The 26,990-nt window shown below is 58.1% G+C and overlaps 2 protein-coding genes across 2 annotated transcripts in view; both read left to right on the top strand.

The window, feature by feature from the left end:
* The first annotated feature begins 458 nt into the window (after positions 1-458).
* On the top strand, positions 459-26,375 carry BDKRB2 (bradykinin receptor B2). The gene is made up of 3 exons (XM_004681588.2): positions 459-559; positions 19,552-19,656; positions 23,123-26,375. Exons 2-3 carry the CDS (start codon positions 19,586-19,588, stop codon positions 24,228-24,230), a joined length of 1,179 nt encoding a protein of 392 aa, XP_004681645.1. The 5' UTR covers positions 459-559; positions 19,552-19,585; the 3' UTR covers positions 24,231-26,375.
* Positions 19,575-26,990, top strand: part of BDKRB1 (bradykinin receptor B1) — a 27,423-nt gene continuing 20,007 nt past the window's right edge. Inside the window, exon 1 of the mRNA XM_012724700.1 lies at positions 19,575-19,656. The gene's annotated coding sequence lies outside the window, so the exon portion shown is untranslated. The remainder of the gene's footprint in view (positions 19,657-26,990) is intronic.

Below are 26,990 nucleotides of genomic sequence, written 5' to 3'. Positions count from 1 at the left end.
ACTGAGAACAAGTATGGCCCGGTGGTACCGAGGGCATACGTGGTCCAGGGCTTTGGAGCCCTGGGTCCCCCGAGAGTCCCCCTGGCCCCCCTGGGCCCCTTCCCTGGGCAAGGGAAAGTGCCTGGCATAGGAGGAGTTACCTGCGTCAGGACGGACCTTAATCCTCACCGCATCCCCTCTGAGATTTTCATGATCGATCGGCTACATTTTAAAGTTCAGAGAGGTTAAATCACCGGCCCAAGGCCCTCACCACAGGATCTGATATACAGGGCGTCACTGGGAAGCTGCGCCTTGGGTGGCCCCCACCCCCCATGCGGGCTCCAGGGCAGGGGGAGCCCCCATGGCAGCGTGCCAGCTGGCCTCAGCAGGGCATGCTGGAAAGGGCTGCGGAGAGGCTCGGAGGTGGAGGGAGGAAGTGCCAGGAGGCGATGACATCACTGCCCAGCCCTTGAAAGATGAGCTGGTCCCGCCACTCCTGCCCTGGCGGTGGGACTGGGAAGGCAGCCCTGGACGGCTGGACGCACGCAGGGAGGACGCGGCCGAGGCTCTCTCAGACAAGGTGGGTGCGGGGCAGGGCCGGGTGGGGGCAGGCGGGCGGGTGGCACCGGAGCCAACTCCCAGGCTGGGCAGAAGTTTGCCTGGGTCCTAGGAGTACTTCAGAGGGTTCACTTCCTGCCCGAGTCCCGGCAAGTGACAAGGGCGCCCCGCAGGCTCGACTGTCCTGCTTGCTCTGGTTTGTCTCCTCCGTGAATGGAGGCGACAGAGGAAACAGGCCCACTGTGTGTGGGCCAGCAGTGAGCTGATCTGTGGAGACAGGGTGGACACCTCGGGCGAGAACAGCCAGCAGAGAGCCTGGTGACCAGGGAGGGTGTAGGCTTGAGACTCTGGCATCTGCCTTTGCATTCACAGCTGGGCTCTTGAGTCCCCTGATGTGTTACTTAACCCCTCTGAGCCTCAGCGTCTGTCTGCAAAGTGACCCAGCGGTGGCGGCCGGCCACAGAGCAGGGGATTTGTGAGTGCAGGTGACGGGCAGTGGTGGCACCGGTGGCACTCAGGCGGGTGTGGGCCTTGGTGCCCTGCTGTCCTGTCTGGGGGCAGGGGCTTCAGAACCCGTGCCTTGTGTCCAGTGCTGGGCAGGGTCAGCCTGCTCTCATCCTCCAGGTGTCGGTTTTGAGCAAATGATTTTCCCCATCTCCTGAGCCCTACAGATGAGGTGCGGTGGCTGTCGAGGGTGTCAGGTGAATGGTGGCCTGAGTAGGCTCCCTCAGGTCGGGGAGGTGCTGGGCGTGGCTCCCAGGCAGGTTAGGATGTGCCTCCCGAGTCACGCCCCAAGGGGCCAGCCCACAGGAAGTGGGAGTTTTGGCCAGGGGTGGAGCAGTGGGGGCCCTGGGCCAGTCCTCCCTCTTTCTCAGAGTGAGAGTCAGGCTCAGAAGGCAGGGGGCCAAATGAGCAGCCTCAGAGCTCTGGTGCCACCCCTGTGCACCCCAGCAAGCTCCTGGGATCTTGCAGTGGTCCGACTCACAGGCAGAGTCCTCCGTCCTCAGGAGAGGGAGGGAAGAGTTTGCTGTTTTTTCTCTGCGTGCAGAGGGTGCCGGAGGGGAGAGTGGAAAACAGAGTGTTTTTGAAAACACGAAGGCGCCCATGTGACCCCACAGGCAGGACCTCAGAGTCTCATCCAAGTTCTACCTTGAACCCACAAAACATCCGCCATCATATGTTCCAGAACCTTCTCGATACGGACAGGGAAACTGAGTCTTCGAAACCCCAGCAAAGCTCTTTGCTTAGCATCTGGGGACATGCGTCAGACTCTTTGGGACTCAGGCTCCGTCGTTTGTAAACAGGGAAGGTTCAGAGGATTGGCCAAGGCTGGATGGTGAGATGAAGGACTTGAAGTTAGACTGAACGCCAGAGACCTGGCTGGGGGGACACACAGAGGAAGCAGCAGTGCCATGGGGTCCCTGCTCACGTGCTGGTGGGCAGAGGTCAGAGGGGGGCTGGGGCTACCCCTCTCGCTTCTGCTGCCTTGTGGTGAGGGGCCCCCAGGGCAAAGGACCTTGTCCTCTGAGTCTCAGAATGAAAGCAGGGATGGTGTCTTTTCGTTCATAGAGCTTCCCCTGCACCAAACACTGTGCCCAGCATAAAGCAGGCTCTGGCCTTAGTTGCTGAAGGAGTGGATAGATGACAGATGGATGGATGGATGGATGGATGGATGGATGGATGGATGGATGGATGGATGGGTAGATGGGTAGGTGGATGGATGGAGAATGGATGGGTGAAGGATGGATGGGTGGGTGGATGGTGGATGGATAGGTGGGTGGATGGTGGATGGAGGATGGATGAATGGGTGGGTGGATGGATGGATGGGTAGGTGGGTAGGTGGATGGATGGAGGATGGATGGATGAATGGGTGGGTGGATGGGTAGATGGTGGATGGCTGGGTGGTGAATACTGGTCACACAACGGACACTAGAAGCATGAAATTTGTTTTAGTAAGTGAAAGAAGACAATCTAAGAAGTCTGCATATTCTGTCTGACTTCAACTAGATGACATTCTAGAAAAGGCAACACTACAGAGACAGTAAAAATATCAGTGGTCGCCATCACTGTGTGGGATTAGGGGAGGGAGAGATGAACAGGCAGGTCACAGAGATGTGGAAGGCGGTGAAGTGACTGCCTGGTGCTGGGGGTAGACGCACATCATTAAATGTTTGCCCGATACCCAGAGTGAGCTGGATTTGGGGAGACTACGGTGCGCCATGAAGGTTCATCATTGCAGTAAATACGGGCTTGCGGGTTCTTGAGAGCAGAGGACGTTTTCCTTGGGGTGGGGGGGCAGAGGTATAAGGAAAGTCTGTAATTTCTGCTCAACTTTTCTGTGAACCTCACGCCTCAGAAATCACTTGTTTAAAAAAGAAAAGCAAAGGTACACAGAGGAGGGCTTCGTGCTTTGGGCACTCAGAGGGCGCTCAGCGACTTCAAAGCCTTAGGTCCTGGGTCAGAGCTCGCCAAGCCGGCAGGCAGCCAGCGCCCCGCGCCCCGGCCAGGCGCCCCGGGCCCAAGCGGCCCGCTCAGCACGTGCGCTGCAGGATGGGCGTCTGAGGTTGCGCCTCTCGGCAGGCGCCCGGAACCCCTCCTGGCGTGCCTTGGACAAGTCACCCCTCACTGAACCGCTCTCGGGCCCCCAGCGAGCGAGGGGTGGGGAAGGGCCTCTCGGGTCCCTTCTGGCTGAACACACACAGATGTGAATGGCCAGGACACTGGGCCATGGCAGGGCGGGAGGAAGCCGGACCAGGGGAAAGGTGGCACTGATGTGTCCACACAGGGCAAAGGCCTGCAGGCAGGGGGCCCCAACAGCGGGAAATAGGGGCTGGTCCAATGAACAGGGTGTTCTGGGATCCAGAGCCTCCGTGGAAGCCCCTCCTCCCCCTCCTCCCTCCTCCTCCTCCTCCTTTCTCCTCCACCCCTTCCTCCTCCCCCCACAACCCATAGCCAGCCACAGGGTTGACGTCTCCACCACCCCTCCCCTGCTGTAGACCTAGAAAAGGCACCAAGCCTCAAGCTTTGTTTCCTGCATCTGCAAATACTAGAGTTGGAAACTACCGAAAATAAAATTGGGAATTCCCTGCGGCGGGGGTGACTTTGGCCCACTCTGGAATACTCAAAGCCATTAAAACAAGGAGGTGGGTCAGGTGGTTGTGAAAGGCAGTGTGTCTGGGTGACTTGCTGGCGTCACCTCCTGGACACAAACATCTACTCCCAAACACAGGGAGAGGCGCCCAGGCGGAGACACCACAGACAGCACACCCACCTGGGGGGAGGGGGGAGGGGAGGGGGGTTGGCAGGCGGCCGGGGGGCTTCTAAACATTAGAATTTTATCATAAAGTGCATATCCCTTTGCAAATGCTTATAATATAAAAACAAAGGAAACTGATGTGAAAATAAGAAGACAAATCCCCCAACAGGCCATCAGGTGGGGGCAGGGAGGCTGTCCTAAGTCTCCTAGGCTGAGGTGAAGGGGAGGCGCTTCACACACTTGGGTGGGGGTGGGTGGGTGGGTGGATGAACACCGGTCTCGCTACTGGCTCTCGGAGCATGAAATGTGTGTCAGTAAGCGAAGGAAGACCATCTAAGAAGTCCATCAGCCGTATGATTTCAACTAGGTGACGGTCTAGAAAAGACAGCTCGACAGAGACAGCCGGCCGAGGACAGGAGGGACCCGGGTACAGGCCAGCTGGCCTGGGCTTGCTCTGGGCTCTTTGAGGAAACCATTCACTGAGCGTCTGTGGGGGGCAGGGCGAATCCCCACCTAAACTTGGGGGGCTAAGACGTGTCTATGCGGCTTAATTCATTGTAGTCGGTATCCCCATGGCAGTAAATTCAGTGTAGTAAATAATGAATGCCGGGTTCATTATTCCAGTAAGTGGAATAATTCAAGAAAGGGCAAAACTTGTTAGAGGAAAAATTATTGTAAACAATGAAACCAGCTAAAGCCGAAGGTTATGGAGAATGAAACAGTTGTAATTGTTGAGCTTAATAGCTGCTTTAAAAGGATGCTTAACAGAGAAAGAAATGAAATATTAGGTGATAACTGTAATGTATGATATAGGTTATGAGATGTTCATCAAAACATTGAAGATAAAACTTAGAACAGCAGCTATATGGGAATGTATACAATGAATATATAATGTCATAAACATATGAAGAAGTATACGCAACCTATACATTGCTGTGTACTCTACTAAGAATATATATTCTAAGGAATATATACAAGACTTGGCTATGTTCGAGGCCCTAAGGAACGCCTCACTATCATCCCAAACTTAGAATTTGTACAGGCTGGATTACCTGACCATACTGTGGGGCTTGAGCAACCACTCGAAAATTTTAGAAAATATTCTTTCTTAAAACGTATCCATCAGAAATCATCGACACTGAACTTACAGGCACTTGGGAAGGGATGAGAACACTGTAAATCAAACCTTTGGGATATGGCCAAAGCTGTATTCACAGGAAAACTAAGGGCATCAGTGTTTTTATTTTTTAAACAATAAAGATCACAATTCATGAAGTAAATGTTAGTTCAAGAAATCGAAAAATGAACAAAAAAGTAGAAGAAAGAAAATAATAGCAACAAAACCAAATGATTCAGCAGAAAGGAAATCATTAGTATTTTACTGGGGAAATGCAAACTGACACTTTGAGAACCGGGAGGAGGAGGGATGTGGTTGTGAGACCAGAGCTGGTGGGCAAGCTGGCCCGCAGCCCTAGTGAGGGCCCCACGCCCAGGCTTTTCGCGGGGATGCGAGGGAGGGGAGGTCTGCCTGGTCAGGGTTTAACCCCCCAGGAATCTCTCCGAGCCACTAGGATGCCTCTGAACAGAGACATCTCACCTCCAGTTAGGACTCCAGCGGCCCACCCCCCACACCCCACCTCTGCCGAGGCACGTCTCCTCTGTTCATTCTTCTGTATGCAGGTCTCAGAGCACACAGCCAACAGGCTCACAGGTGATCTAACCAGAGGACCTCCCACTATTTCTTTAAAGAGTGATCTTCGCTTTTTAAAAAAAAAAAAAGATGTGTTTATTTATGCACACAGAACTGGGTACAGGTCAGAAGTGTGGGGCGGTGAGAGGCTCCACCAGAGACAGAGTGGGGAGCAGAACAGGCAGACTGATGAAGTCCACTGCTGAGGGGAGCAGCGGGCAGGTCAGGAGAGGTCTGCCAAACCCTGTGTGTCAGCTCCGGGGCAGGCGGGAATCAAACTCATGCTGAAGTGGCTTTAGCTTCTGAGTGCTGTGCTTTAGCTTGAGGCGCCACCAGGGAGGGCACAGAGCGTGATCTTTTCTAATTGGGGCATATGATCTAAAAAATTCAGTCTCGCTTGAAATGCAGGCAACTCTGGAAGGGCTGAAGCTCGCTTCAGGGAGGGCCAGCCCTTAGCTCAACCCTTAAGTGCAGCGGTCCTTTAGGGGAGTCGGTGGCTCTCCAGGTGCCCATAGCTCCTGCACCCCAGCTCTTACCTTCTGCCCCCTCACTTGCAGGCCTCATGGGCATTTGAATGTGAACCCTACTTTGTACCTGCAGATATTGAGGTGTGTGTCCAGGGAAGGGTCACCTACAAGTGTGCCTCAGCCCCACCTGTGGGTGCTCTTGACTCTCCAAGAGTCAGTGAGAAGAAATTTCCCCCTCTGGATTTTCCTTGGGTTGGTTGACTAATGCAATCGATGTCACAAATTAGTGAGGGGGTATTTAATTATATGCATAAGGAGCATTGACACAGACATGTGGACTCCAAGGTTCATGGGGCAAAAATGGGGGTAGATGTTTGAGCTAAGAGGCCGGGGGCTTCAAGGAAAGCAGGAGGGACTCCCATGACTGCGACCATGATGGAATGCTTGTCTGACAATTTAAAGAGATTATCCAGGTAGAAAGGTTATTTCTGATCAAAATCCTCATTCTGGCAGAGACCCCCATTCTTCCAGCTAGTTAAGGAAGTGGTAAAAGTTTTTCTTCAGCCTGCAGGGTGCAGTTGACGAGGATGAAAATAACTCACTTGCCAAAATGAGTTATTTTGGGGAGGCCTATCCTTCAGAAGCTCTCCCCCAAATGTGCCTGCTAAGCAGGTTGGCGCCCCTAAAGAGACAGAGCTCATCGGAGGCCAGCTGTGACCTCTTCACTGCTTTCCTGGGTGGCTCACACCACTGAACCTGTTACAGGATAGGAAGAGAGGCACCGCTGAACCCCCCGCTGCCTACTCTAAATAGGTCCTGCCATCTGCCGCATCAATACAAAACATATAAGACTTTAATGAAAAGGAACTTTAATACAGTGAGTATACAATATGAAAGACAAAGAATAATTTCTAAATCACACACCTGAAGTGACCCGTCCCCTCGTGGGCAAAAGTCCACCCAAAAGGGATCGGCCCAGAGCAAGGCCTGAAAGCTGCCACTAGACTAAAGCACCTTCTGGCCGGGACCCATGGAAAAGGGTCAGAAATGGCCAGACAAGTCTGGGAGGGAAAGAGCAACATCAACATCAAGATAAACGCTGCCACAGTCACCTCCCCACGGGTCTCTCACCCACGTCTGCCTCAGCCAGTCCAAGGCCAAGAAACAAGCCCGGTTTCTCCATCACATGCTCCATGTGGCTTCCTCAGGGCTCCTCCTGGCTCTCCACCCTGCTTCCTTCTCTAGATTCCTTCTCTTTTCTTCTTTCCTCTGCTCAGCTCCACCCTCCTTCTGGGTGGGACAGGGAACCTGGAACTTCCCCTCTTCCTAGGGACCCCCCTGTTGCAAACCCACTGGCTGGGGGCTGGTGGGTGGCAGGACAGTCGTCATAGAAGCAACAGTCTGAAGACACTTTAAGCATCTCGTTTTAAATAAAAGCACAATTGCGTGTTTACTTACCAGGAAAGGCTCAAAGACCTTGGCGTTTTGGTTGTCTGGTGGTTCTTCTCACATAATTCATCCCCTATTTCTAAAAAATAAGAACATATACTTGGCTTGCTGAAATATCATTATTATCAAAGCAATCTATACTCTTCATGCAACACATGGCAGCTGTGTCAGAGAACAAAGGAAACAGAAAAGCAGCCCGGCCTCTGGTGCTCAAAGTCACTCTAACAATTTAGTATTTTGCCTTCCAGATTTTTCTGGGTGTACATCCAGTTTAGTGGCCAATTTTTTGTCTTGTTTCTGCATAGCTGTGTTCTCTCCTTTTTGGCCACTCATTGGGGCCAGCATCGAACAACTCCGAGCCCCTATGCCTGTTGGTCTTTCCTTTTCTCCCTCCTCCACATGATGATGAGTCTCTCTCTGCAAGGAGCCTTTCCTGTCCTCTAGGTTAATTTGAGAATTACCGAGCAATTTTGCCTAGAAAGGCATTTTTTAAATTCTTGTTTTGCTTCCCAAATTGAATTTTCCGAGCCAGTTTGGGAAGTCACCTCTCTCCTCCTAACTTCATCTATTCGGAGGAGACATCCGGCCGCCTTCTCCTGCCTCCATGCGTTCTCCACCTTGTAAATCACATTATCTTTATGTTCCTTGGCTCCAAGGCCTCCCAGGCAGCCACGAGCCACTCCCTGCAGACACGGGACCAGGGGTCTTCGGGAGGAAACTCCTGCTAATATAATAGTACTTTCCAATACTGATGCATCTACTTGTCACGGGCCTCATCTCACTGATAACGAAACTGAGGCTCAGAAACGTTAAGGGGCCTGCCCTGCAGAGGTGCACCAGCTGGGGCCCTGTTTCCCCTGCGGCCTGGAGCAGAGTATGTGAGAAGACAGGCAGCTTGGGCCTGGCCTCAACCTGGTCTCTGCCTGGCCTAGACTCACGGGGGGCCAGGGGGAGTACCTCAGAGGTTTTTCATCCTGGTTCCCAAACTATGAGATACAAGGGGACAAGGCAAATTCAGGGACCTCAGAATTCTCCATGCTGGCTCAGGAGGTGGAATTTTCCACGGGATTTAGCACCTGAACTGATAACCTAGGCCCCGCACCCCCAGACAGAATTGCAGAGGCCTCGGACCCCCCAGAACTTGGTCACAAGATCTTGGAAACAACTGAGCTGGAGGGTGGCGTAACAGAGAAATCAGTGCTCCTCTGTCCCCGGCCTCCCACCCCCACCCCTGCCCCAGACCCCCGAGAGGGCAGCCTGGGGTGGGAGGGGAGCAGAGCAGCTCCAGTCGTCTGAGGCTAAACTCTGCACTCGGGAGCTGAGTTTCTTTCTAAGGCCTGCACCCTCTCTGACCTTCATTCACCCTGAAATCCCAGAACGTCACACCCAGTGTATCCCTCTGACAGAGAATTTAAGGACATCAGGTCCTAATAAGTTCCCTTCCCATCACACAGATGTAACGTGTGTCTCGGCCCAGAAAGGCAGGGGCCAGGCCTGGGCTTCCTGCTCTGTCACTACAGCCCAGGGCTCACCCAGAGACTCTCAGGCCCTTGGTCCAAATAACCAGACCACTGCTGGACTTGGCAAGCCCAGAGTCAGGGAATGTGGCGCCACCTGCCCAGTCCAGCAGGCCTTCCCTGAGCGGCTGGGTTGAGCCAGGCCCCGGGCGCCAGGGGCAGGAGCCCGGAGCTCGGGGCCATGTGAAGAATGTGCTCTGTGTAAATGTTCGTGCCACAGCGGTGCTGGACTGTGTCGCTGGAGAAGCCACGGCCGTGGCGCTGGGCCCAGAACACACACATTTAAGAAAGCTGCCGGGCGCAGATTCAGAGCTGGGAGATGGCACAAGATCCTCTGTGTGATGACCCTGCTCCTTGCCCTGCAGATAAGAAAACTGAGGCTCAGAGGGAGAAGCCCCGTGCTCTGACGCACACCGAGTCTGGGCCAGAGTGCTGCTAATAGAGCAGTGATGATGAAGTGACAATAACAGCCATAGCTGCTCCAGTGGGCCTGGCCTGGGCTGGCCCCACCTGGGTATCTGAGGGCACCGCTCCCCAATAAGGGACAGCTGCCCAGGCACGCTTCCTGGCGCCCCCCCGCCCCCCACCCCTGCCAAAGTGCCAGTTCAGGGGGCGTGAGGAGATGAGCGCCCTGCCCTCCCTGCCCTCCGAGTGGCCCAGGCTGCTGGAGTCTTGGCGCCAGCCAGCTGGGGGGGCCCTAAGTAGGGAGCAGACCACGGCGGCCTGGGGCCCCCAGGTTATGGGACGCGGCCCTGAGACGTGGCATCAGACAGGGGCGCACGGCCCCTTCCGCCACCCTGCCTCCGGCCCTTGACCACAGCGGACGGACGTGGCTCCTTCTTGTCTCTTCCTGTTGCCAGTGTCTTTGCGAGCAGGAGCAGCGTCTGGGGCCCACTTAGGCATCTGCAACCACGAGGAAATCACTTGCCCTGGCTGAGCCTGGTGCCTCACCTGAGGCAGACACAGAGGGGCCTGCGGGCCTCCAGGCTCAGGGAAGGACTCACCAGGGAGCTCTCTGCAGCGAGATGGGGTGGCGGAGGGCGGCCCCCAGCCTCGAAGGCTGCTACAGGTGCGGGGGCACTGTGGGGGTGGGGCGAGGGCGGGTGGCAGGGCCCTCACGACCCCTCCCTCACCGGCTTTCGTCTCACCTGTTCGGTGGGGGTGGACTAAAAGGTCTCCAAATGGCAAGTTGCTGTCAGCTGGGAATCTTCTGGGGCTCTACCAGGTGCTTTGCACTGAGAGTGCTGGACACTGGGCGCTGGCCCTCCCCGCCAAGCTGACACCGGGGACCTGCTAGGTCCAGTCCTTTTGCCTGAACTTTTAGCCAAAACGCTCAGGAGCCCAGGCTGGGTGGGAGCCTGCTTTGTTGTCTGTTAAAATGAGGTCCTGCTGGGATCCCCCACCCCACACCGCCTGCCCATCCTCTCCCTCTCCCCCTGCCTCCAGCTCCCAGGCTCCACCCGCCCAGCTGCCTGCTCCCCCACCCACTCTTCCCCTCTTCGTTTCCATATCTGTGAAATGGGGGCCTCCAGGTGCATCCCCGAGCTGTAGTGAGGAGTCCATGAGTCCTCGCTAAGACAGTTAAAAGAGGGGTCTCCAGGCAGCTTGCAGAGAGCCACACTGGGGCCACAGAGGGCTGTCCAAGTTAACTGGAGCCTCGGGTGCTGGGAAGGCTCCTAGAGGAGCCTGAAGCTGGACCTGACACTGGCTGGGAGTGGGCCTGAGGCAGGTCCGGGCCTCGGCTCCATCGACTGGCCCCGCCGGGCTTGGAAGCAACGGAGTGTGGGTCGCTGACCCCCCAGGCAACCTGTCAGTGCGGCCCAACGCGCCGGCCGGTCGCAGAAGCCCACCCTCGCCCAGGTCACTGAGGGCGGAGGGCAGGGAGGGGGGCCTCAGGGCCAAGCCCCGGCCCCCAGGGAACCCCGCAGGTTCCGAGAGTGTCTGTGGGATGTCTACCCCGCCAGGGGCTTGAGGTGCTCCCAGCGGCGCGTGAGGCCTGGGCTGGGGTGAGGGGAGCGTCCTCGGTCAGCGTTCCACCCCAGGACTACGAAGGGCAGTGGAAGGACAGAGCGTTGTGGCAGGAGAAACAGAAAGGAGAAGCCGCTCGGGTCTTCCTGTCGGCCCTGAGAGGCTGGGGTCACCTGAGAGCCCACGCCGCCCCAGCCCACCCTCCGCTCTGCCCGCCTCCCGCGCCCCTCCCCACGCGACACAGACCCCCAGGGCGCCCACGCTCCGGCCTGGGTCCACCGTCCCGCCACCTCCCGCTGCCTCTCCAGTGGCGCCTGTGACCCCCTCCGCACCCCTCCCCCTCCCGGCCTGGCTCCCTGCTGCCCCTGCTGCCACAGTCCCTTGGCTCCTGCGTCCATGCCTCCCAGAGTCGGTGCCACTGTCCCCAGCCACGCCACTTGGCCGTGTCTGGGCACCCTAGCACAGCAGCTGTCTGCTGCCCTCGTGGTGATGAGCCTCAGGGACTGCTGGGCCTCGTGGTGATGAGCCTCAGGGACTGCTGGGAACCGGAGGGTGGCCGGTGTCTCCACTTAGAGGTGACTATGGGTTGTGTTCTGAAAAAGTCCTTGTCTTCTCGTGGCATGCTCTGACATGGCTACCGGCTGAGTGGCAGGCGTCGGAGAGCTGTGTGAAGTCATGCAGGAGGGGGCACTTCGGGTGTGAAGTAAGCATCACGCCCGCTGAGGTGGCAGCTGCTGCAGCCGTGATAGGCACGGAGCTCCCCGGAGCAGCCCCCTAGGGCTTCCCGAGCGGGAAGCTGGGCACCTCCCGCGGCAGGGGCTCTGGGCCAGATGCTCCCTTTGCTGGCTGTGCCGCCGTGTGCTCATCTGAGAAATGGAGGTGCTATCAGTGTCTCAGATTGCAGGGCTCTATCTGTAACTCTCCTAGAGACGTGTGGACAAATGGGAAATGACTGTGCCTCTGGCCCTTCACACTCTGACCTGCCCGTGGCTGTGACGGGGCGGGCTTGGCAGCTGGGTCGGGACTGTGGGCGCTCAGAGGCAGGGAGGCATGTCCATGCTGTGCCCGGAGGGGATCCTGGAAGCCTGACTCATTCTGCTCACCCCTGCGAGCGCCTTTGGATACCTGGGAGCGCGCGGATGAACCCCTGAAAAGTCAGCGACTCCGCTGTCTCTGCTTGCATGGGCCTCAGAGCTAGGAGCCCACTGCTTCCCACAGCAGCTGGTTTACTCTTTGGGGACACGGCTGTGCGAAGGTCGCCGAATCACCACTATAACCTCTCGACCTCCTCCTGAGGAAATGAAAGCCCAGACACATTGTTCAAGGCGTCTGTCCAAGGCCACACCTGGACAGATGTCACTCGGCGACAGAAGCGGAGGGAGCAGAGTGCCGGGACTCTGGGGCCCAGCCAGCTCTCCTCCCACCCTTTGCTGTAGAATGTGGGACCAGGAGGGGGCCCTGCAGGCCTAAAGGTCAGGGAAGGCGTCTCAGAGGAGGTGGCATTTGAAATAGCCTTGAAGGGCGGCCCTCGGAGGTGACACCTGTCCCGGTTCTCCCTGCTCTGCCGCCAGGTCTTACCACCACCTCCCCCGGAGCGTGGCAAGCCGACAGGCACTGGAAGTCAGTGGACGAGTGGCAGGCTGGGCAGGAGGGCCACCCGCAGGAACAGCCGCTGGCATAGAGGTCTCTGCAGAGCCTAGGGCAGGCTCGGGCAGCCCTCAGCCCGTGCCACGGTGGGCACCCGGGCTCCCAGCAGCCGCTCTCGACTCGGCCCCTCTGCCCTTGCAAGTGTCTTGGGCAGGGCCAAAGAAGGAATTTTTTTTTTTTAAAGATTTATCTATTCATACAGAACTGGGGTACAGGCCAGAGGTGCACAGGCGGTGAGAGGATTCACCAGAGACAGAGTGGGGAGCAGAACAGACAGATCCACAAAGTACACTGCTGAGGGGAGCAGCGGCGGGTCAGGAGAGGTCTGCCACGCCATGTGGTCACCTCCGGGGCTGGCAGGGATCAAACTCATGAGGAAGTGGCTTTAGCTTCTTAGTGCTGTGCTTTAATCCGCTGCGCCACCAGGGAGGGCCAAGAATTTTTTTTAAACCTTTTTTTCATTTATGCATGCAAAACTGGGAAGGATTGTTTTTAACCCACCACCGCTCTGCCTGTCTGCCGTCTATTGTGGCTTCCTCTGCCCTGTTTTGAAAACCCTGCTGGGCCTGTGGCTTAAGGTCACACAGGTCCTCGCAGGCGGCCAGGGCAGGGCAGGGCAGCCCACTCCCTGGGCACCAGGGGCCGCCCCCGGGAGAGAGAACAGCTCCTTGCGCACACCCAGGGCCCGAACGGCCCCAGGGAACTGCTTTTCTGGAAACCGTGCTCCCTCCGGACCTGCGGCCTTCCTGCTTTCTGCCATGGTGCTTTTACTCTCTGCAAGCATCTGTGTTTCCTCCCCTCATAAATTATGTACGTGCTCTTGATGTATGCAGGAAACTGGAAAGAGGACATCCCTGTCCTCACGTAAGGTTTGGGCTTTTAACCAGCATTACAAACTAGCTCTGTCTTCTCCGGGGGTGGGGCAGCAGGAACATGAAAATAAAAGCACAGGGGGCAGAGCCTGGACTCCAGACCTGGAGTCTCGAGGCTGAGAGCCGCCTCTCGGGGCTGTGTGTGCTGGGAGAACACTCACCCCTCTGGGCTTCTGTGTCCCCTTCTGAAACATGAGGGGTCTGACAAAAGTGCCCAGAACCATTCCCACCCTGGTATTCTAGGATCCTGAAACTTTCCCCGGGAAGGGTTTCGGGGGGGAAGGAAGGCGGATGATGCTGGGACAAGAACCCTATGTTTCTGTGAAGACAGCCCCTCAAATAATGTCCCCAGGAGGGCTAGACCCATAGAGCCCCAAATGCCAGGTAACTCTGCTCTGGACCAGAGTCCCAAAATGCCACGCCAAGAGGAAACAGGCAAGGTCCTCACCCTTGTTGCAAGCTGGCATTGTCTGCTGTGACTTTCGATGTGCAGTCCCCTCTCTGGGCCTCGTTTCCCCCTCTGCAAGAGGGAGGGTGAAGGCAAGTGGGACATTTTCTTTTTATCAGTATCTTTCCTCCAATAAAGTTGTTTGCAGAAACCTGAGACAAGCAGAGAGGATGGAAACATTGGCATTTAAAGTATGTGGAGCCTCTAAAGTATGTGGAGGACTGTTCGAGATGCTCTCCACTCAGTAACCTCTTAAACCTCACAGCAACCCTGAAAAGTGGGCCCCATTTGACAGGTGGAGAAACTGAGGCCCCGAGGGGTTCAGCAGCCTGTGAGAAGTTATGCAGAGTGGAGGTGATTAAATTAAGAGTTGAGGTTCTGATCGCGGTAAGGGTCACGGATGCTCATTCCCGTCTTTGGGGACACGGCCAGGCGGGCAGCCTGAGTCTTCCTACACCGTGCCCACGTGCACGCACACACAGGGGCACACACAGGGACACACACACTGCACTGCAGCTGTCCCCCTCACAGCTCCAGGCAGAGCCTGAGCTAAAAGTGACCAGTGAAATTGAGAGACAGGTGTCTGCACAGGAGGCCACCATTGCCAAGGCCCCCCTACGACCCAGGCCCGGGGTGCGGCTTTCTCCGCCCTGTGCTGATACCCCAGCACCCCCACAGCTGAGCACCAGGGCCTCCGGGAAGAGGGGGGCTCAAGCAAAGGCAGAGTGGAAAATGTGGGGACTCCGTGGGGATGTGTGAGTGCGTCACGCACCTGGAGTGCTGTGAGAGTGATGACCTGGACAGGGGCGGAATAAAGGGCCAGTTTCCCAAACCACAGCCCTCAGGCACGAGGCGCTGGGGACGCCCTTGTTAGGACACTCTCAGAATACCGCAAAGCGACAGGTTGGCCGCAGGAGTTGTTTAGGGTTGGGACCTGGGAGTGGGTGGGGGGGGTAAGATTTCTGAATGCTCCTCACTGAGGTTGTATTGTTTTCAAAACCAAAAGCGGGGGAGCAGGGAGAGGAGTGCTGTTCGGGTGGCAGTGAACTTGTTCATTTGCTATAACAGCAAAGCCCAAGACGCCACAACAGAGTGACTTAAGGACAAGCAGGAAAGGGTTAAGGCTAAATAACCAACCTGGGGTGGCGGTGGAGGAGGGGGGATGTCTGGAGCCAGCCCAGTCAGGAAGCCAGCCCTGACCTCTACTGCAGAGAGGAGCCCAGCTTTCAAGGCCCCCTCGTCTCCCCTGAAAATGTTTCCAAAACATTCCAGACCAGAAAGTGTCCAAGTGCCCGAGGGGCTTGGATCTTCTGATCCAGCTCTGCAAGAGTTCCTGGAACTGAGGTTCCCAGAACGCTGTTGACCCCCCAGAGGGCTCAGCCTTCCTTCAGGGGGGAAAAGGAGAAAGCCTCGAGCTGCTGGGGCCCTGGCCGCCTGCTTAGGGGGCCCATCTCCCCAGCGTCCAGTGTGTACTCGGCTGAAGTTCACTTCGACTGTCCCACTGCAACTCTGGCACAGAGCCGCTGCCTTGGGGACCCGGGGACCCCGTCTGGAGGGACCCGGTGTCCCGGAAGGGTCCTGCCCGGGGGCCAGGAGATCTCTTTCCTGTGAGCTCTGGCCTTGACCCCAGCTTGCTGGGTGGTCTGAGAGCCTTGAAGTATTTATGGCGCAGATGGCTCTCAAGAGGCTGGGACATGCGAAACACCACAGCAGGCACGGCAAGCGGAAGGGGGCAGGAGCCTTTCCTCAGGAGACCGGATACAGGCACGCCAGAGGTCTTGTGGGTTGGTTCGGGCCCCGTGAAGCTCTGGGTTTCCTGGTGTGTTTGAAAGTCATATGTTAACTCTAAGGCTGTCTCTTATTTTTTGCATCTTGAAAGGACAGGTGTGTTAGGAAAGAAGGCACTTGCACAGACGCGAGCAGGTGCAAAGAGCAGCAGCTGCTGCCTTGGAGAGGGAAGAGGCTTGGGAAAGGAAAGAGGTTTGGAAAGTCTCGCCTGCACAGTCGCTGCAAGCCGGGCTCTGCGGGTCTTGGGGAGCCCCCGCGTCAACCCTAGGAAAGCCACGCACTGGCCTTGGTACGGGAACACGGACGGGCTGTGAGCGGCCGCTGCTGGAGAGCGGACTTGCCGGGCGCAGGGTGGCCCCAACCTGCCCTCTGTAGAATCTGGGCGGTGCGGGAAAGGAAACACCGCAAATTCAGGTCTGCCTGGTGTGGGGCAGACCGACGGACACCCTCTCGCGACTGTCACCGAAGTGGGGATACCAAAGACCCAAGAGAACAGCCGCTGGGGCCCAGCACGGAACCCGTGCCTTCGAGGGCCCCCCAGGCCAGCCAGCAGGTGGTGTCCCCGAGTCACATACAGCTGCATTGTCCGTGTCTAGGCCCGGAAGCAGCAGAGCAGATAGGTGGGCGACTCCCCGACCCCCCCCCACGTGGCCAGGGCGCTGGGCCCTCTGGGGGCAGGATGCACGGCTCACGCTCCCGGGCACGTTAAGTCCTGCAGTGAGGTGTGTTAACCCACCTGCTCCTACCGCAGGGCTGGGGCTGGGAGCTGGACCCGGGCGGGGTCGGGGGGCTGCGGGGGCCTGCTCTTTGCTGCCACACGTCACAGAGGAGGAGGACAGGGCCAGGCCTCCCTGTGCGCAGGGCAGGGTTCCGGCCAGAGCAGGCCCGGCTCCAGCTCTGGCTCCCAGTTCAGGGCGACCCGTGGAACGTCCCCTTGTGCCCGCCGCGGACACTTCAGGGTGCATGCCACTCGGGACCGGCTTGTCCCGTCTGCCTTGGAACTGTCCAGGAACTCACTCTAGAAAGATGGCGCTCGCTGAATTGTGTGCCTGCTGGCCCTCATGCCGCCAGGAGCAAACACCCTGGCACAGAGGGCACCTGCCTGGGCCCCCAGGAAGCGTGTCTGGGGCTGGAGGTTGGGCTCACCACACCCCGTGCTGCCCCCGCCCCCCAACAGTGTTCCTTGTGAGGAGCCCAACCTGGAGCCAGCTGCCGCCCTGAGCTGCCCGGCCAGCAGGCTTACTCAGAGCCAGGGTCACGGCCTGGAGGCAAAAGACCCGCAATTCCTTAGTCACAGTCCTGGGGGGCTGGCGTCTGAGCTCTTTCTGGGTCTGTCATCTCCCCCTCTCCCCACACAGCGGGCCCAGGCCCTGGCGGCCCCTGAATCCAGCCAGACTTTCCTGGAGTTACACCCCACTCAGGGATGTCGTACAGGGTGCGAGTGTGTGTGTGTGGTGCTCCTGTGATAATGATGCACGTTTTCCGTTTAAGTTAGTGGGGCACATTCAGGGTCAGCTCATCTCCACCAAACCCTAGCAGAAGGATCCATTCCAGCAGAAGCGAGGGTGCCCCACCCTCCCAACAGACACCCCCACCCAGCTCTGAGGCATGATGCCCAGGGCTAAAGGGACCCCAGCATATACACAGCTCCCCACGCCCGAGCGTCTTGCCACCCTCCATTCCTCTGACACCCAAGCGCATAATCCTGGCTGTATTTGACCCCAAAGCGTGTCTGCAGGGGCAGGCATCTGGGGGTCACTCCCTGAGTCAGAAAGGGGGTGACAAGAATCGCCAGGCAGTGAGGCTTGTGGAAAGCATCCTGGTAGGAGCTGTGGGCACTGAACCAGGAGGGGCCAATCTCTGCAGGCCCCAGGGGAGGGAGCTGGGGGCCACAGCCCAGCCTCATCCCCTCCCCCCTCCCGGGCCTCCTGCTGGTCAAGCTCCAGGGAAGCCAGATGGCAGAAAAGCCGGGGTCAGCACTGGCCGAAGCACCACCAGGGTCAGCTGCAAATCAGGCCAGAGGAACCATTCCCATCACCCTCAGACTCTCCGGTTCTCTCAGGCCCTGCTCTCTGGACACTTGAGAGGGAAAAGCTGCCACTTTGTTCCGAAATGCATTGAGGACAATGTTTACAGCCAGTATCGAGCAGTCAGGATGCAGCTGGGCAGACTGGACCAGGCCCAGGGCCACCCAGCCAGGTGCACCCAGAGGTGGGCAGCACGCCACGCTGGACATTCCTCAGGGCAGGGGGTCGAGGGTAGCTGGCACTGTCCAGGTGCGGAAACCTAGCTAGAGAGGGAGTCCAGAGGCCCGGGCGGTGGCAGGTGTTGAGAAGGGGTGGTGGCTGTCTTCACTCATCTCCCACTGCACCCCCAGCAGGTGAGAGGCACCCAGTGAATGTTGAGATTCGAGCATGACCCTGCTGAACGGTCTTTCCAAGCCGGGGGGACCCTTGGAAAGCCAATCTTCTGGGTATTTCCCCTCTCCCCCATCGCCCTCCTTGAAGAATGAGAGAACGTGGCTGCTTGTGGTCTCCCAGCTTTTCGCGGGGTCCTGGTGAACTTTTTCCAGCCGCCCATTGATTCCCTGCCACTTGGGTCCCTGTTTGCCCACTTGGTTTCTTTTTTTCTACGGTATTTAAATTTCCAGAATCATCCACTCCTTAGCTCCACCTCCTGCAACTGGGTTAGATGAGGGGGGCTTCTGGAAACCCAGAGCCAAGGGCCTTTGAGCTGAGCGGTGGGGACCGGGGGAGGCAGGTACCCACGTGCACACACAAATGCACATGTCCCCTCTGCGCGCGTCCTAGGCGGGAGCGGGAGGTCACGAGGGACCCTGGGAAGAGCTTGAGTTCTGGCGCCGGAGGGGTTCAGCCCCCCTCAAGGTTTTGCCAGCAGCTATGGTGCTCGGGCATGTCACCCCCTCTCTTCACCTGGCTTCGTCTTCTGCAAGGCCAGTGCAGCTGTGCCCTGGATGGGGTGAAGGGAACAGAAAGAGGCTCAGGGGAGGCCTGGTGACCCCCACAAAGGATTAGAATTACTCTTCTGTACTGGCCTCCCTCATGCTATCTGGACACCCAATGTCCATTCACTTCCGTCACATCAGAGAAAGCCCAATTCCAGGCCAGATGCCTTCCTCGAACCTGGACCCTCACTGGAGCCGTCCAGCGCCTTTTACCCCCACCTGAAGCACCCTCCATTCCTCTGACACCCAAGACAGGTTCCAGTCTCAACGCCTGTGACCCTGTCTCTCCAGTCAGCCCTCCTCTTGATTGCAGGTGGTATCACCTGGACAATATCTGGACACCCACCTCAGCCTCACCCCTAACCCTACCACGTCCAATCTTTCCCCAGACGGGCTTTCAAAACCGTGGAATTCATCATCTTCCACCTCCACATTCTGTGCTTGGGGTAACAGGCAGAACCCGCTGAATGGCCCCCCACCCCACCCCCCACACATGACACGATCTTGTCTCCCAAGCACCCGGTCCTACACACGTTCACCAAGCTTCTACCTGCCTCAGGGCCTTTGCACCTGCTGCTCTTCTGGCCAGACACCCTCCCTTCCCTGCATCCCTCACCCCCTTTGTCATAATAGCTGTCCACTCACCTCCTGCCCAAGCTGCTTCAGGACCGCCTGTTGTATGTTGTTCTGGGGCATTTCATTTTATTTCGCAGCACTTATGTCCATCTGCAATCATTAGAAACCACTAGAGTCAGGCCCGGCTTCTCACTGGTCTGTGTTCCTGTCCTCACCACGATCGCCCTGCACCCCATAGGCAATAGAAGCTTCGTCAATATCCACCAGGCAAAGGGCTCCATTTGCCTCCCCTGGTGGGAACACATGTGTGCATGAGTGTTTCATGCCCCGTCCCACCCCGTCTAACCATCTTTTCTCACTTGCTCTGCCAGACAGGGCATCCCTCACGTCCACTCTTGATTCCAAATGTTCTCCTGGAAGTCACCGATGTTCCTGTCTGCTATTGAGGACTCAGCACCCACCATGGCCTCCTTCAGGTAAGTCTGACTGATCCCTCCACTTACTGCCTTGAGGTTAGACAACCTGTGAATTCTCAGGAGAACATGACCCTCACCTTCCAGACAAGAGTTGGGGCAATGGCAACATTAGATCCAAAGACAAAGCTTCTCAGGGCCTGTCAACCCCACGGGCCTGCAGGAACATAGGGAAAGACCCCTGGGGGAGGGCGCAGGAGGTGCAGAAGGACACAGCCTGAGGGTCATTGTGAGACACTAGACTTCTGCCTTGTTGACTTCTCAGACGTGAGGAGCGGAAGCTGTGAAGTCAGCCCCGGGGTCAGGGATGACAACATCTGGCCAGCAGCTGGCAGGACACACTGGGGGAGGGCGGGTGTGGGGAGCTGGTCTCCAGTGGAAGCAGAGAAAAAGGAGGGCCAGCAGGATGGTGGGCAGTGTCCCAGGACAAAGCCGGGAGGACACACCTGGCCGCTCAGTCCTGGGCACGTGGACCCAGCAGCACGGAGGCCTCGGACGGCAGCTGATGCCCCCACCACTGAGACCTTTACCAACGTTTGGTCAAAGAGAGGTGTATTTTGAAAAGTTTCTTCTGAGCCCAAGGGAGGTCCTGGCTCTGAGAGAGGCACCTGCCCTCGGGGCTGTGGTTGCTTGCACAGAAAGAACACTTAACTGCCTTCACAAGGAGAGAAGCCACTTGGAGACTCAGCTTGTGATGAACTCAGTGAGCTGGTATAGGAGGAACTCTGTCCTTACGACAGATCTACCACCCGGGCAAGGCAGAGCTGCCTGCAGCTGGGGAGATCGGGGGGTTGGGGGGGGGGGGCAAGGACCATTGGAATCTCTCATCTCACGAACACCCCTGTGGACGTGAAGGTGCAGCCACGCTCCTTCTTCCTGCAGCCTGCAAACACAGCTCGGCCTCCCGACCTCTGTAGATTATCCCAGGGCTCTTCACGGTGGACAAGCCGTTGTTCTGCTGACTCGGGTCTCTGGAGGCAGCCCCGGCAGGGCAGACATTTGCCAAGGGAGAGTTCCATTTCCTGGCCCTCAGACAACCAGCCAGGGCCACAAAGTACAGGCCCCCCAATTATGCGTCTCCCCACCACCTCTGCTGACCCGGCTTCTCAGAGCCAGCTGTGGGCCGGGCGCCCCCTGGTGGCTGAGAAGTGTTTTGCTGGGAAATGAACTGGGTGCTCAGGTGCTGTGGGGTTAGTCTCTGAGAGCTGAGCCATAGGTAACAACCCACCTCATGGAGCCAGGCGCTGAAGAGGTGGAAATGGCAATGGAGCCAACGGCTGGCCAGAAAGGCTGCCCAGGGAGATCTGGCCCTCAGAGGGCGCTGCAGCGAAGCCCACCAGCTTCCACGCTCAGAAATGTAGTGGGGTTCGCTTTGCAATGTTCCTGTGTGTGTGTGTGTGTGTCTTAGCTGGAAAACTCAAAAGTGGGGTTAGGGGCCAACACCAACAGAGGCTTTCCTGAGGGCAGAAGGCCCCCTGCTAGGTGATTACTCCCCAGCGGGTTGCCTGAGTATCCTCACAACATGGCAGCTCCCCCTTCCTCCCCACCCCACCTCCCACAGCTATGCCCCCTCCCCCAAGGTCAAGGAAAGATGCAATGCATTTCAAGCCCTAGGCAGGTAAGTCATGGCTGTCACCACCTCCGTGGGTGGGAAGGAAGTCTCCAGGCCCCACTACACTCACCAGGAGAGGAATCAGTCTCCAGTGTTGAAGTGAGGAACATCAAGGGATTTGGGGACATGTTAAAACATCGCTGGACATATTAAAACAAAGAGCCATCAGAGGGATCTTTCCAGAGCACGTGCCGCATCCCACCACTCCCTCCTGAGCACCCTGTGAGACCGTCATATTCCCTGACTCAGCCGCATCTTTTTGCAACGTTCCACTTCCCCATTCAGCCTGGAGTTCTCCTTCCAGAAGATGGCCGCCACTTCTCGCCTCTGCACCTCTGCTCAGGCTGTCCATCTGCCTGGTCGTCCCTCCTTCCCTCTCGTGCCCCGCCGAGACGTCCTCATCCTTCAAGACTCAGCTCCAAAGTCACCTCCATCTTTCTCTGTCCCCGCAGCCTCATCACACAGGGCTGTGTCCTCCCAGCTGGGGTAGGGGCAGGGTGGGCCGTGCCCTGTGGCTCCCTGCAGCAGGGAGGGGCTCAGCAGGGAGGGGCTCAGCAGGGAGCAGCTCTGAGCTGCCACTGGGTGAGTGAGTGTGTGAGGAGTGTGGTGTGGTACCCAAGGCCCATTAGCAGAGGGGCTTTTCCTGGGAATTCCCAGGCAACCAGGAGCTTCTTCCCGATCTTTTCTTGCTCAACACTCCCCCCCCCCCCCCCTCCAAGCCTGTCCAACAAGTAACCAACAGGACCCCACCCGCAGCTCTAGGAAAATTCCCAGTCAGTGCTAGCATCTAGGGGTATGCGTTCAACTTTACTACGTGTCTTCATCCCACTCTTTGATTTGAACCTCGCAAGAGTCATCCCAGGCAGGCCAGGAAGATGGTAGCGCTCTAGTTCAAGGAAAACCACGTGGATGCTCAGAGAGGCCAAGTAATTTGCCCAAGACCACACAGCTGGATTGCAGACCAATCCATGCCTTCCCAAACCACCCCCTTTGCGGAAGATACAGATGGGTTAGCCTTGCCCACAGCACTCTGGAAGGTGGCCAGCCCGCGGTCTGAGTCTCATCCGGAGTGAAGGGGAGCCAGGAGAGAGTGAGGAGGTCGCCACCCAGGAGCAAGGGCCAGCAGACGGCCAGGCCGTCTTGCTCACTCACAAAGCCGCCGATGATCCGCGTTGATGGATTCAAGTGTCCGGGGCTTTTTGCACATTCCCTCCCATCCCCCACCACCACCCTAACAACTAGACTTAATCCCATTTTACAAGGTGGCTAATTAAGATCCAGAGAAGTTAATGAACTGATACAAGGTCGCACAGCTAACGCACTGGCCAGGAGTTGAGCCTAGAAAGCCCGTCTGGCACCAGAGTCACGGCCTCCCTCCGTCACGCACCCCGATCCTCACCTTTGCTGACGGACGCCCTGTGCCAGCAGGAGCCAGGGCCCGGGCAGCTGGGCCGTGGCTCGGATCAGACTGGAACCTCCCTGTCTGGCATGCCATCATTCTTGTCTTCTAATCAACCGCTCGTCCATGGCCAGGCCGCGAGAGGCCAAAGACGACCCGCTCCCAGGGAGGAGCCGCGTGATAAGGGAGGAATGGGCTGTGTGTCCTCCCAGCTGGAAGCTTCCAGGCGGAGCCCAGAGTCCACTGCTCGCGGTCGTTCGTGCTGGCGGTGGACACCGCCGAGGACAGCGCCCAGCACCCGGACTGAGCCTCTGAACCGAGAGGGCCTGACTTCCCTCCTGCCTTGGCCTGGAAGCGCCCGCGAGCCTGGGCGGCGGCCCACCCCCCTCTCCTGAGTTGCTGTTCCTCCTTCCCCTGTGACCGCGAGGTGTAACAGCCTCTTTCCCACTTTCTTTCAGCAGCAGCGTGCTCAACGCCACCTCCCCAGCGCCGACGCTCAACGGGACGCTTTGGCAGAGCCCCTCCGAGTGCGTGCCCCCCGAGTGGGGCGGCTGGCTCAACACCATGCAGGCCCCCTTCCTCTGGGTGCTGTTCATCCTGGCGGCGCTCGAGAACATCTTCGTCCTCAGCGTCTTCTGCCTGCACAAGAGCAGCTGCACCGTGGCCGAGATCTACCTGGGCAACCTGGCGGTGGCCGACCTCATCTTGGCCTGCGGGCTGCCCTTCTGGGCCATCACCATCGCCAACAACTTTGACTGGCTCTTCGGGGAGGTGCTGTGCCGCGTGGTGAACACCATGGTGTACATGAACCTCTACAGCAGCATCTGCTTCCTCATCCTGGTGAGCATCGACCGCTACCTGGCCCTGGTGAAGACCATGTCCGTGGGCCGGATGCGCGGGGTCCGCTGTGCCAAGCTGTACAGCGTGGTGATCTGGGGGTGCACGCTGCTCCTGAGCTCGCCCATGCTGGCCTTCCGGACCATGAGGGACTACAGAGACGAGGGCTACAACGTCACCGCCTGCATGATCATCTACCCATCCCGCTCCTGGGAGGTGTTCACCAACATGCTCCTGAACATCGTGGGCTTCCTGCTGCCCCTGATCATCATCACCTTCTGCACGGTGCAGATCGTGCAGGTGCTGCGCAACAACGAGATGCAGAAGTTCAAGGAGATCCAGACGGAGAGGAAGGCCACGGTGCTGGTGCTGGCTGTGCTGCTGCTCTTCGTGGCCTGCTGGCTGCCCTTCCAGGTCAGCACCTTCCTGGACACGCTGCTGCGCCTGCACATCCTCTCGGGCTGCTGGGACGAGCACCTCATCGACGTGTTCACGCAGATATCCACCTACGTGGCCTACAGCAACAGCTGCCTCAACCCGCTGGTGTACGTGATCGTGGGCAAGCGCTTCCGCAAGAAGTCGCGGGAGGTGTTCTGCAGGCTGTGTCAGAGGGGCGGCTGTGTGTCCAGGCCCAGCCAGCTGGAGAGCTCCATGGGCACGCTGCGGACCTCCATCTCGGTGGACCGCCAGATGCAACGGTTGCCGGAGTGGGGGGGGAGCAGCCAGTGAGCGGGGGTCAGCACGGCTGCCGTCCACACACGTGAGGTTCTGTGGACAGCCGCTCTTCAGGCGCCCGGGGAGCAGCCCCGAAGGCAGCCGCCGGCGACTCTGGACAATGAGTCTGCAGGAGCGTCTCTCCTGCCCGGCCCAAGTGGCAGTGAGCACGGCTGTGAGGACGGGGTTCTCCCAGGCACAGCCCAAGGCTCCCCACCGCAGCTTTCACCGTTCTCACTGGCTGGCACCCCCGGGCCAGTCTGCTCACTCCAGGAGTAGAGGGACCCCGGGAGCAGGGACGGGGGTGACTGAACGGCTCCCGCGTCACGCCCTACCCAGCACAGCAGCCCTGGTGGAGAAGAGTCGCCCAGTTTGGGGCCGTAACTGAGCTGCATTTCGCCGGCAGTTTCTTCAACACACTTGACCAGGACACTGGAGGAGGATTCTAATCTGCGAGGGCTGAACCCTGAGGGACCCTGGTAAGAACTTGAAGAGCTGGAATTCTGTGTCTCCCTTCGCCAGCGCACAAGGAGATCTGTGCCAAAGAAAAGCCCAGTGAGTGCGAACTCAGCGCCCGCCGTTCACTAAGCTCCAGGGCTGAGCGGAAGGAGAAAGTGCCGTCTCTGTCTTAAAGGAACTTACAAATGCCGTGGGGAGACAGAGCCCTGGCTTCCACCCTGCAGAGACCAATTCCCACCTCAGCCAACAACTAGTTGTCACGGCCTCAGTCTCCTCCTCTGTCACAGAGGGATGCATGAGGATTAACAGAGACACAGCTGGGAAGTACTTTGACAAGCGAAAGGTGCTATGTGATGTGAGGGGCTTTTATGCACACAGAACACAAATCAGTTGATTACCTGGGACAAGGAGGGTGGACATGAGCCCTACGAGGAGAAGCGTCACAGCTGCATGTGTGAAGTCCCTCCCTGTGCGTGACTGGTAGCAGGTACTCAGTAAGCTAGCTCCCCTCCCCGGCCTTCCCCATGATGACCTGTCACTCCCCCCCCCCCACTGCCACCACCACACACACAGGCCCCGGTTTAGTAAGAGGCAGAGATTCCGGTCGCATGTGCACAGGGAATGCCAATGCCCAGGCCCTCACTTCCAGAGGACGGCAGCACCTAGGGCCAGCTCCCCTATGTGGCCAGGGGGTACAGGGGGGAGGATGGTCTCAAGCACCCCATCCATGCCCCCTGCAGTTCCAAGGCAGTGAGGTTCCCAGCTGGGCTGCCTGAGCTGGGGATATATGACCAGGAGAAAACCCTGAGGACACACCCCAGGTGGTCAGGTGTGGCTGAACAGAGAGGGAGACTTACCCCCAAGGGGCCTGCCAGCCCGTCATTTGTCCAGACAGTTAACTGCAAAGGGGCCAGAGTTGGCTGCCCATGGGGCGGGGCCGTGGGCAGGGCAGACTTTGGTCCCCACAGAGGCAGGCACACGGTTGGACCAGCGTCCTCAGCCAGAGACAGGGGACAGCCCTGCCCCCAGCCCCGAGTCCAGCCAGAAGAATTTGTTTCTTCATTTTCTACATGAGTGAGTGAGCTGCCCCCCCATGACCAGCATTGCACCCAGTAGAACGGCTCCAGCATCAAGGCTTACTCAGGGCAGGCACCCCGGGCTACAGCCAGGGCGCTCAGGGGCTGCAGGGACCTTGCCGGCTGTGGCTCACTCCCTGGGTGGGCGTCTGTTCCCCGGCTGCCTCTAGAGAGGAGCAGACCAGGAGCGAGCCCATAAACCCTGGCCAGTCCAACGCTGGGTTTTAGAACAAAAAGGGTCAATGAGATTCCCCCGCCCCATCCAATGCTCTTCTCCCCACCACCCATCCTTCTCCCCAATAAACACTGAGGCTGGAGAAGGCAATCCGTGCCAAAGCAGTATTAGAGCTAAATAATGCACCCTTTGCAGCCGGAAAGGAGGCTTGGAAGCGTGAGGTCTGGCGCCCCTCACGTCACTCCGGCTTTCCTGGTCTGAGGACAATCAGTCGGTCGCCGGGAGGGGAGCCGCCCGGGGCCTGTGTGATGCATGAGAACATCTGTCCCGGGAAAGACCAGAATCGCTGACACAGTGTTAAAAGGAAGCTCTCAGCACAAGCAGAAATACGTGCGTGGCATAAACACGTGCTTTTCTGCACAGCGTAATAAATGCATGAGTGTTTGCATAATTCTTTCATTTGCTCCAACTCCGCAAACCCCGAGTCTTGAGAGGGACACTGCCTCTGTCACTTGGAAACGGGGGTGGGGGGGGTAGGAGGGGCCGCGGGGGCGGGAGGACGCTTCAGCTGGTTTCCAGTGCAGCAGTGGTGCAGAGCCCATGTGGCCCGGGGCCTGTGCTTTCTCTCCCTTATAACTCGCAAGGTGTATCACCACGTGCACTCTAGAACACTCAAGTAGAAATTAAGAAAGTTGAAGGTTTGACTCTCTCTCTCAGTCTCCTACATTTGTCACTCATGACCCAGCTTCTGTAGGGGCCCCTAGGCCCCCGGAGGGCCTGGAACCCCGGGGTGGCCTGTTTGACCGTTGGTGAGTGCAACCTGGGTTCTTTCGCCTCCTCTGTAAGTCAGGAGTTTCCTCTCCAGTATCCAGACCCGCCGGGCACCCGCCGCTGCGAGCACACTCCCCTGCGGGGACTCCGGTGGCCCGCGGTCGCTCATCCCTGCTCCCTAAGAGACACCTGTTTACTGAGTCTCCTCCGGGGATGCCCGCACCCCCACCCACACCAGAAACAGGGGCTCCCTTTCCGCGAAGCCTCCACTTTACTGCCCATCTACGGCCCAGC

The sequence above is a fragment of the Condylura cristata genome, unplaced genomic scaffold, assembly GCF_000260355.1.
Source record: "Condylura cristata isolate star-nosed mole 26May11 unplaced genomic scaffold, ConCri1.0 scaffold00013, whole genome shotgun sequence".
Lineage (NCBI taxonomy): Eukaryota > Metazoa > Chordata > Mammalia > Eulipotyphla > Talpidae > Condylura > Condylura cristata.
The sequence above is the reverse complement of the archived record's forward strand: the minus strand, read 5'-3'. Positions and strand labels throughout refer to the sequence as shown.

Bases quoted from the DNA above. Each gene is read 5' to 3' on its own strand.
- BDKRB2 (XM_004681588.2), top strand. From the start codon at position 19,586: ATGTTCTCCTGGAAGTCACCGATGTTCCTGTCTGCTATTGAGGACTCA. The intron at 19,657-23,122 runs GTAAGTCTGACT...ACTTTCTTTCAG, and splicing joins CCCACCATGGCCTCCTTCAG to CAGCAGCGTGCTCAACGCCA.